The following is a 10,635-nucleotide window of genomic DNA, read 5'->3' as shown; positions in this document are numbered from 1 at the left end:
ATGCAGAGTATATACTGATGCAGAGTATCTACTCCTCTGTTACAGAGTATCTACTCCACTGATGCTGAGTATATACTGATGCAGAGTATCTACTCTATTGTTGCTCTTACCGTCTTCAAGGCTATAAAGTGTGTTAAAAGGCTTGGCCCCCCTGGTGGTGCTACCATGAACTGCAGTGAACCTTCAGAGAGTGGGGCCTTATGGGAGGTTCTCAGGTCACTGAAATGATGTTCACAGAGGTTTAAGGGACTCTGGTCTATCCTTCCACTTTGCTTACTGGGTTCTGAAGTGAGAAGTCTTACCTACTTCTATTCTCCACCAAATGCCATCTGTCACCCCCCACCATACATTTACAGCAAGGCTGGAATTTCCAGATCCCATGAACTCAGGTGTTCCCCTAGTGTGACAGATATTATATGTGGAAAGACAAAAACAAAAAAAACAACAGACTATACTTTTAAAAAACTATTCTCACCTTCCAGTTCATGGTGGGCCAGCTGTCATTCACTTCTGATTGATGTAACCGTTACACACAGGCATGAGAGGCAGCTGGAAGGTTGGGCCCAAGGAGCTGGAAGCTCTGATCTAGGAAAAGAGAGACAGAGCTTCAATACAGAGCCTCCAGGGTAGACCAGGTCTTTGATAGGGAGAGGCCTGTGAACAGAGAGCAAGCAGAGGAGGGTCAGGGGTTCTGCACAAGGTGACCCTGTTCCTCGTGGCTCTCTGCAGCTCCCTGCATGGTGCTGCTGCTGAAGCATCTGTTCCCAACTGACTCCTCTGTGCTCTTAAAGCCCACACTCACCAATGGTCCCACCCGTCTTCTGGCACGAAGACAAGCTAGTTTGGGGATAAAGGACCTTCTGGACACTAACTGTGCTTGTCTTGGTTTAAAATAAAAACAAACAAAAAACTATCTGGAGGGAAAGAATGACAGGAAAAAAAAATACAAAACACACAAAAAAAATCTGTCCTGAGAGCTAGGGACAGTGCAGAGATAGCCAGAGAACAGACGCTCTGCACAGTCTTGTGTCTCATTAGCTATGACACTTGCCTCCACAGCCAGAACACCATCGATCTGGATGAAGCGTCTGCACATGCCACTGGCAACCAGCTGGGCCCTGCTATTTCTGAAACTTGACTTTATAAGAAGCTATCACAGCCCTGACTCCACTATGCCATCTGTGCTAACGTGCTTAGATGAGCTAAGCCAGCGAGTCTCCATTTTACCCCCTTTACTTTAAAGGGGGAAGACAGGGCATAAGGACTGTGCTCAGGGTCCTCTGGTTTGTGACCAGAATCTGAACCCACCTAGGACCAGAGGTCTCTGTTCCAAACGGGTGTCTCCAGGTTCTTGGCACAGTATTTAAAAAATTGAAGGTGAACACAGATCAGAAAGTGACAAGGAATTTTGTTCAGAAGCACAGACGTGGTACAGGTACTCTACAAGAGGCCATCAGGCATCTTGAGCTGGAGTGGACCAGCCTGAGGCTTCCTTTTGTGGGTTCAGGAGAGGGTGGGAGCTGACTGTTATCTGTGGGGTGTCCTTAAGTTCTAATCGATATGGGCTATGTAAGCTTTAGTTCACATCCTTTCCCACAATGCATTTCAATTTAATCCTATCTGCTCCCAATTACGCATAGCCAAAAGAGGGCAAATAGGGATTTTTTTTCCCTCCCTAAATGTTCATTTTAAGGTCACAGTTTACCTTACTGTGCATGCACCCCAAACCAGTATATGTTGGATCTAGCCATGATGCCTAGTTTCAGGATATGTTTGGTCACCAAAAGGACTTACTGAGGGCCGTTGCTAAGGCTACAAGCTTCTATTTAAAGAGGGGTGTGCATGCAGCTCCACATGGGTGTGGGGGAGACCCCAGCTTGCTTTACTGGGAAAGCGCTCTGTGTAGCTCAATCAAGCAGACCCCCAGGTTTCCCTTCCCCTTGCCTCTCTTACATCCATTCAGTCAGGTCTGGTAGCTTTAGCCTCAGCAAGTCACCAGGCTACAGATAGACTGCTTCAAACTCACCATCCTTCATAAGAACTTAAGACTAGAATTAGAAATGCAGCAGGAAATTCCATACACTTCTAGAATGGATTTCCTTAAGAAAACCTCGTGGAAGACGGTGTAGAAAAACATTTCCAGTTGTAAAAGTATCTAATATATAAAATTCAGATCTCCGTCTATTTCAAGGTTACAGAACTTTGAAAATCAAGTAGCTACTGGCACAAGATAACCAAGCTTTGCCTTTGACTTGTGCAAAGTCAGATAAAGCAGGAAGCGTATAATTCAAAGCCCTATTTAAACTTGATAGCAGTGGTCGAAGGTGCCCACTACTTGCAAGTGTTTGCCTTTAAATAGCAGCAGATTCCAACCTACACTGGAACAATGAGTTCTTTGCATGTTATAACCTGCTGCTGGAATTTACACTTTGAACATCTAGTAATCTTAGGGATTAGCCATACTGTATAGTAAAACAAAATATTCTTTTTATTTTTATAATTCCTTCTTAATTGAGTTGTGTACATATTATATGGTAGACGATTTAACTGTTTCCCACAAATCACCTATGTGAATTGATATGCCCAGGATATTGACTCCCAAGGTCAGGGGAAACAAATGGACCCAAGACGCTGACAAGAGGAAATAAATGAAAGAAAATACCCCGGGATCTGGAGGTCTGGCAAACCTATTACACTTAGCAGCAATGTGGCCTTGGCCTCTCAAAGCCTCCTTCATCAGTAAATTTTCCTTCAGAAGTCGGCCAGTAATTGCTAAGAAGCAGGAGTAACACACAGAAAACATTATTGTCTTGATAATGTCTCTCCTTTGCTAATGGTCCTCAGATAACAGCAATGGGGCGGGATGTAGTCAGGACAAGATGCCAGGCATGGGATAAAGAATAAGGGCAAGGAGAAGGAGGACAGGTCTCTACTCCAGGTGGCAGTAAGGGCTGAGCACATGACCTGGGAAAGCCATTTGGCTCCTGAGCCAGAGTGCTCTTGGAATATCAGGGTCCAGAGAGGAAGTCTCCTACTCTGGAAATCACAGCTCTCTTCTCTGTCTAATGTCACATAACCTGATGCCAAAAAGACTAGCGACTGAGTGTTAAGAGGTAAGGTCTCTGAGAGGGCTGTGGGTGTGGCTGAGCCAGAGTACTAACACAGAGCTCTGAGTTCAGCCCAAGTAACTCACAAACCAGCCTTGGTGGTGCAAGCCTGTAACCCTAGCACTTGGGAGGTGAAAGTCAAGGGACAGGAGTTCAAGGTCAGATGCACAGAATCCTGCCAAGGAGGAGAAAGAGAAGAAAGAAGGAAGAGGAAGAGGAGGAGGAGGAAGTAAAAGGGGAAGCTCTAATGCTCTGGAGCGGGTGGGGTGGGCAGAGGAGAGCAAAGGGCCCAGGTCAGTCCCGTTCATTTTTACCCACTGCTTTAAATTACACGCACCAAAGTAGATGTTTTCATGGCAGCTTGCAAGCTTTCTGCAAACGGGGACAACCAAGAAAGCTAAACATAGCAGTGAGCTGTCTGCTCTGATATCACGGACTCCTGGTGTCATTCAGAAACAAGCAGCAGCTGGCAGCAGAGGGTGAGCCAAAGCCACTGGGGTAAGGACAGCTGGAGGCCATTAAAATATAAGAAATGCAGGGAGCTGTCCAGGCCTAACCCTTAACGACAGAAAATAAAACTGCTTGTAGTTTTGATTTTTTTTTTTTTTTTTCCGAGACAGGGTTTCTCTGTGCAGCCCTGGCTGTCCTGGAACTCACTCTGTGGACCAGGCTGGCCTCAAACTCAGAAATCCGCCTGCCTCTGCTTCCTGAGTGCTGGGCTTAAAAGCGTGCGCCACCAGGGCTAACAGGGTGGAGGGTGCACCTGTCGCAGCACATAACGCACTCACCTATCCTAGCAGCTTGTGGGAACTGTCTGAAGCCAGTTTCACTCCCCGTCTCTACCCTTTTCACTCCAATTCCTCAGCCAACCATCTAAAGTATAGGTAGGCTCAGGTCGCCCATGACCCCTGGACCTCACTTAGCCCGCTCAGCACAGGCCTTGGTTTTCAAGAAATCCAGACGCAGAAATCCGGGTGACCAGATTCCAAATTTCAAGGCTCTGGAATCAGGATCAAACGGGGCTTCGCTACCCCTTACCCCTGGATACTTGGGAGTGCCCAGCCCCAGGTTTTCGCCCCCAGGCATTCCCTTCACTAAGGGGAGAGGTAGAAGGCCGGGAGTTATCATCGCTCCCTCCCTGCGTCACCAAAACAAGGCGACCAGACTATTAGGGTTTCCCACGGGCTGTGTGGCCGTAGGCAGCAAGTGTCATCATGGGAGAAGCACGAACGCAGGATGACCGAGGGACCCCCAGAGCCCCAAAGACTCACACACTTACAACTCAAGGCGGCGGGGCCTCCTCGCTTGCTGCTCACAAACCACGATTCCCACAATCCCGTCGTGAAAACTACAAGTCCCGAAAGGCACCGCTCGGAACAGAAGCGCCGTCTTGCAAAGCACCACTTGATACGCAGGCGCAGTGGCTCTAGGGCGCCAGCAGATTCGCTGGTGTTAAGGAGCATGTGGCTCCAAGCGCAGGCGCTAAAGGCGGCAGGCCGGTTGCGCAGGAATCTGAGGCTAATACAGAAATCCAAATAGGACCCCCAAGGATGGTCCGCAGGGGTTGGGGTGCGGCCTGGGACCCTTTGTTCACGTCCACTGGTGACTCCTGTTCTATACAGGTCCCAGTTTTTTTGTTTTTTGTTTTTGTTTTTGTTTTTGTTTTTTTTCAGGCTTAGCATTCCTCCAAGAGGTCAAGAATGCAACCCGGTTGGGATAACCGAAGGATACCCTGACTTTAGATTCCCAGTTTCATTTCTAAGCAGTGAATCCCCAAAGTGCTGGGTGGAGAGTCACAGACAGAGAAGCCCTGCACCAGGCTCTGGAGAGGGAAAGTTCTCACCTAGCTCTCCACCTCATCTCCCTCTTCTGTGGAGGAGGGAGCAGATGCCCGGTGCTGACACTAATTGCAGGGTGGATACTTGGACCCAAGAAAGCTAGCTTCAGATCTCATCATGCCTCTTCGTGGAGATGAAGTTGAAAATGTTAGCGTGCAGAGGCTATCACAGACCCGCTTGTGCCAGCAAGAGAATATCGCTTTGAGATTATTGTTTAATTTAATTCTACAAGGCTTAAAAAAGGACACACTATAACATTTCACAAATGATGGAACGCAAACACAAAGAATGTTTTTCTTTTCTGAGGTTTAGGCCAGCACGTGCCAGACCTGGGGCTCGCCATAGGTTGTGATACTAGGGTCAGCTCCCATCACCTGTTCCTTTTGCGATAGCTTTGAATCTGCACTTTAAGACTGAAGTATTACTCAGGTGTGTAGAACTAGCAGGCTGAGCAGAAAGACTCTAAAGGGGACATGGATAGAAAAACAACAACAATCCAGCTGTTTGACTTGGCTTTTTCATTTGGAAAGCTTCACTTTGGTCGAAGTTGATACTGAAGGGAGAAGCTGGGGTAAATGGATCAACAACTGGATGCCTGTCCAACGTGTGAGTTACCTGCTGTTAACGCAACAAAATGCTTGACAGAAGCAGCTTAGGGGAGCAAGGGCTTGTCTGGCTAGGTGAGTAGAGTCCACAGCTGGGAAGAGAGTGATGGAGGCTTGCCCTGGCTTGATCTTCTCCTTCATGTTCCATCCAGGATCCCAGCTCAGGGAATGGTGGCGCCCATTTAGAGTATGTTTTCCCACCTTATTTAACCCAATCTATATAATTCCCCACGGACATTCCCAGAGACTTGTCTGTTACCAGATCCTGTGACGTTGACCACATTAACTACCACATAAAGACGTAGCATTTCTCCCGATCCCCTAAGTAAAACTGCCTGACTGATGCCCAGGTTATAACTATATTTCCCAGTGAGGATGATAAAGTATGTTTAATGAAAGCCTGGGTTTAACCACCTGTATGTTTTCCTGGGTAACAGATAAGCCAAGAGAAAATTTACGAACACTGGGAAGGGGTGTGTGTTTTGTGTTCTGAGGGAGAAACAAAGCCCCTTAGGCCTGCAAGGGGGCATGCCCAGCAGAGTCTTAATGTTTGCATTCCAAAGAGATATTTCTAGATGCTAGAAGAATTATTCTTGCAGGGTCTCAGTGTTTGCATTTCTAAGAGACATTTCTTTAGATGGAAGAAAAAGTATTCCTCAAAGAGAAAGAGAAAGGATTTTGTAATTGCAAGCTTTCTCACTGCCGTAAGAGGGTTCCATAGCCTGTTGGCCTCCTCTGGTTAGACGTGCAGTCCGTTCCTCCTGGCCGCCGTTCGTCTTTCTCAGACAGGTACTTTAAGGGGCTAGATAACCATTTTGAGCTGTTAGAAATGTATATTAATGTTTATTCAGGTCTCAGGATATGAAGGTCAATGCAATAATGTGTGCCAAGGGTATACCATATTTACTGGCCAAAGGTGGAGCCTAGTCAGGAAGGAGGCTCAGGGAACCTTGACTTGATTAAAAAGAAAAGTCATTACAAGGGTAGAAAACCTGGCTGGATACAGCCCCAGGCTGGGATCTCTGGGCCTGAGCTATCTAGGGTGGCCATGTTGGTGTACAACAGAATGTTGGGCTTCTGGTCTGAGGAAGGAAGCCACCCATAGCACATCTGCTCTTGGAATATGAATGACTTACTCTAACACCACTTAGTTTCTCTGGCAGCAAAATGCAAACATGTGACAGGAAGTAAATGCTCTATGTAGATTACATCTCCTATAAAGGGACAAACATTGTAGTTGGCTTTGTGGTGTGTGACCACCAAAACTCACATTAAGACTTGAGATGAGAGGGAGGTCTGGCCTTTGGTGGAGGGAACTTTACCCGCACTGGGCTGCACTGACTACCAGGGCACACACTGTTATAAGGAGGGTAGGTCTGGTATCTGGCCATCCTCTTTCTGCCATATGATATCTTCACCAGGAACCTCAGATGCTGATATCTATGCCCTTAGTCTTCCCAGCCTCCAGAACCACAGACTCAGAATAACCCCTACAAATCATCCAGCCAGGCACTGTCTACCGGGAACAGAAATGGTCCTCTTTGACTCTTGTCTTTGTACTCTGAGGCTGGAGGACTCACTCACAAAGGGTGGGTCCTAGCCATGGCAGAGTAAAGGCATGGGATATGGACCATGGGGTATGGATGCTAAGGACCAACATGTCTCTCGTTTGCCCTGGATGTCCTATCTGCAGCTATTATGTCTTCATCCTCGTGTCTCTGTTCCAGCCATGTCCACTTCCTGTTAAGCTCTGTTAAGTCTTGTCACATTTGAGTGCACAACTGACTCCCCCCACCCCATGTGTGTGAGCTCTTCCACCTCTGCATGCCCTATTCCCAACTCCTACTAGCTCCCACCGCTCAAGATGTCACTCTCCTCTCACTTCCAGGTCCCAGGCCAGGAATCACAGTAGAAATATGTCATGAAGTTGAGTTAATGAAGAAAACACCTAATCTTGATAGATTGCAGTCTTCTCATCTGTAGGTGAAGTGGTAAAGGGTGACCTCCAAGGTCCCCTTCAGCTCTGCCATGATGCCTGGCATATACTCCATTGTGCAAAATATTCATTTTATTTTCTTAAGGACAAGTTACATTGTATTACACACACAACATGGTGTTTTGAAGCATATAAACACTGTGGAATGACTAATGTGTCATCTCACATAGTTACTGTTTTGTGGTAAGGATACTTACTATCCTCTCAGGTATCAGTTTTTAAGACCAAATGGCATGTTACTGATCTTACAGTGCAATGGCTCTAGAATGGCTTGGAACCTCAGCTAGCCCCTCCTGCCTCAGTCTCCTGAGGGTTGGGTTATTGGTGTGCATCCCCAGCCCTATTAAAATTTGTAGCCTTGGACCAACATTTCTCCATCACCCCTTCTGTGGTGCAAAGGATTAAGTAGTCACTGTCTAGCTTGCAACAAACATCTAGTGGGGTGTTCTGTAGGTCCATCTTGTCAAATATGTGTGAAAATAAGCTATAAATTGCATCTAAAATTAAATAAAGAGTATGATGTTTAGGAAGAAAGGCCATACTTTTTTAAGCCAGAGAGCTTTTAAAGTTTGAGTTTCTCTAAAAAGTTAAAAGTGCATTTGGTTGCACTGGGGGCTCTTGAATATTTGATGCTTCTGGTGTGGGTTATTTGTCCTTTCGGTGTTTGTTCTGTCCAGACGTCCAACTCAGTAAAATACCAGGAAAGCTATGAATGCAAAATAACCTACAATTCTGTCCATTGACCACCTCAGGCTCACTGCCTAAGTAAATGCTCTCCTGTCAGTTCAGCAAGTCCAAGAGAGATTTAAACCCCAGCTTCTGAACACGTTTGGCTTACTCATAAACTGAATCTGCTACATCCAAACTAATATTTCATGAGAAAGAAGGCTGAAAACTTTGTAAATCCCTACTCTCTATTCCCTATTCCCACGGCCCCGCCCAGTGCCCTTGCTTCATGTTTGCCTCTGTTTTCATGATTGAAATTGTTTAAAATGACATTTACATTGCATAGCAAGTGAAAAAAAGAGATTCTCAGCATAATATCACCCCAACAGGCTCACCTAAACCACTGAGATAGAAATGTCACCGCATCAACTGCCAGCCAGGCTGCACAGAGGAACTAGCTTTCTTCTGAGCAAGGACAAGTGGGGCTCCTGAGGCAGCAGAAGCACCCCGTCTGAGCCGGATGGACCCCGTTCTTTATCAGGGTGACACTGTGAACCCCGCCGCCCCCATGTTCTCATGGATGGTGACCTTGGAGTCTTCCAGATGCAGGATCTGACTTTTGTACTTCTCCTGCCAATCCTCCACGATGTACTGGTGGTACGGGTCCTGGGAGTGCTCCCGCCGCTTCGACTTCACCGTGCTCACCAGGATGGCCACCACGATGAATGAAAACATGCCGATCATCACCATGAGGTACAGGATGACGTAGTAGAAGTTCTCGGCATCCACTCTGGCCTGGAGTGCCTGCTCCTCGGCTGTTGTGTTCCCCCTCCAGCTGTCCATATAAGTAATAAAAATCTTTTTGAAGGCATCCTCCAGTGTCTGGGTCAAATTGGCTAATGTGGCCATGCTTCCCCCTTGCTGTAATTAAACGGGAATAGAGATTAGCAAGGTTAAATGAGAATTGAGATTAGCAAGGTTAAGGCTCTTCCTCCATTTGGCTACCTCCAGGGAGACAGGGAGGTGAGAGCAAGTGGAGAGAATGCAGTTTCTAAGCCAAGCTAGTGATGGATTGAATCAAAACTTGGGTAGTCTTTTAATCAAACACAGTCACTTTTATTCATTTTTTAATACACTGTTACAATAAAATGTAATAGAAGACATAACACTATACAAAGACATTTATACATAAAAATATATGCACAAATTAAGATGGAGAAAGACTAGAAGTTGACCAAAATGTGTACATATATATGGACACTTATATAACCATATATTTTTGATAGCTGTATATGCACCCTCAAAGCATAAAGCTACTTAAAACACTAAGAAATTATGAGATGCTCTGTGTATGTGTGTGTCTTTATGTGTGTGATGTATATGTGTAGTATGGTATGTATGTGTGGTGTATGTGGTGTGTGTGTGTGTGTGTAGTGAGTGTGTATGTATGTGGTGTGTGTGTGTGTGGTATGTATGTATGTGTGTATATTTGTTGCAATTTATGAGATTTTTCTTTGTAACTACTTGATTACACAGTTCTGGGGTGTGAACTCTGTTGATGACATTTGTCACAATGTCAAAAAGTTGGCTGTAGTTGGTAGACAAACTTCACACACACACACACACACCAGAAAAGAGCATTTTAGATAGTGATGCCAAAAAATAAGCAGAGCTTTCTTCACCGTTAAATCCGTCTCTCATTGTCATCCCCACAGTCTCTGCACAGCCACCACCACCTCTCTGAAACACTGTGTGGTCCTTCTGGAAACTTCTCTTTAAGGTGCGGATGCCCTTCTCTCCCTGCACAAGGACACCATCTCAATAAGAGGGGAAGGAAGGCTATGCCCTCGTCTTACATCACAGGACTTTCCTGCTGTTCTTAAAATAACCTCCTAATTCCTTAACAAGATTTTCCTGGCCTGGCCTGAGCCCACCTGACCCACTCCTATGCTTAGCCCTTATAATATGAGGGATACAGCTTATGTGCATTATAATATGAGGGATATGGCTTATGTGCATTATAAGATGAGGGATATGGCTTATGTGCATTATAATATGAGGGATACAGCTTATGTGCATTATAAGATGAGGGATACAGTTTATGTGCATTATAAGATGAGGGATATGGCTTATGTGTATTATAAGATGAGGGATATGGCTTATGTGCATTATAAGATGAGGGATACAGCTTATGCGCATTACAAGATGAGAGATATAGCTTATGTGCATGCAGCTAGTCATAACTATTTCTTTTCCTCCCAGTCATTTCCTGAATGAGAACATTTCAGTCTCGCCTTAGCCTTACTACCTAGCCTATTATGCCCTCTCCCACCTCACTTACTTTGTCCTCCCACCTCACTCCCTTTGTCCTCCCACCTCACTCCCTTTGTCCTCCCACCTCACTCCCTTTGTCCTCCCACCTC

The 10,635-nt window shown here is 45.9% G+C and overlaps 2 protein-coding genes across 3 annotated transcripts in view; both read right to left on the bottom strand.

Annotated features, from left to right (window-relative positions):
- Smim11a (small integral membrane protein 11A) overlaps window positions 1–4,480 on the bottom strand; it is an 11,818-nt gene extending 7,338 nt beyond the window's left edge. Inside the window, exons 1-2 of the mRNA XM_021210068.2 lie at window positions 4,387–4,480; window positions 476–585 (exon numbers count right to left, since the gene is read on the bottom strand). Coding sequence (XP_021065727.1) covers window positions 476–487 — 12 coding nt within the window. The 5' untranslated portion in view covers window positions 488–585; window positions 4,387–4,480. The remainder of the gene's footprint in view (window positions 1–475; window positions 586–4,386) is intronic.
- Window positions 4,481–7,600: 3,120 nt separating this feature from the next.
- Window positions 7,601–10,635, bottom strand: part of Kcne2 (potassium voltage-gated channel subfamily E regulatory subunit 2) — a 6,707-nt gene continuing 3,672 nt past the window's right edge. Inside the window, exons 1-2 of one of the 2 annotated variants that reach the window (XM_021209972.1) lie at window positions 9,895–9,971; window positions 7,604–9,133 (exon numbers count right to left, since the gene is read on the bottom strand). In XM_021209972.1, coding sequence (XP_021065631.1) covers window positions 8,750–9,121 — 372 coding nt within the window. In that variant the 5' untranslated portion in view covers window positions 9,122–9,133; window positions 9,895–9,971 and the 3' untranslated portion in view covers window positions 7,604–8,749. Of the gene's footprint in view, window positions 9,134–9,894; window positions 9,972–10,635 lie in introns of those variants that run through there. The other variant, XM_021209971.1, reaches the window with a different exon arrangement.

Source organism: Mus pahari, chromosome 12 (assembly GCF_900095145.1).
Source record: "Mus pahari chromosome 12, PAHARI_EIJ_v1.1, whole genome shotgun sequence".
Taxonomy (NCBI): Eukaryota; Metazoa; Chordata; class Mammalia; order Rodentia; family Muridae; genus Mus; species Mus pahari.
This window is presented reverse-complemented; position numbering and strand designations above follow the sequence as displayed.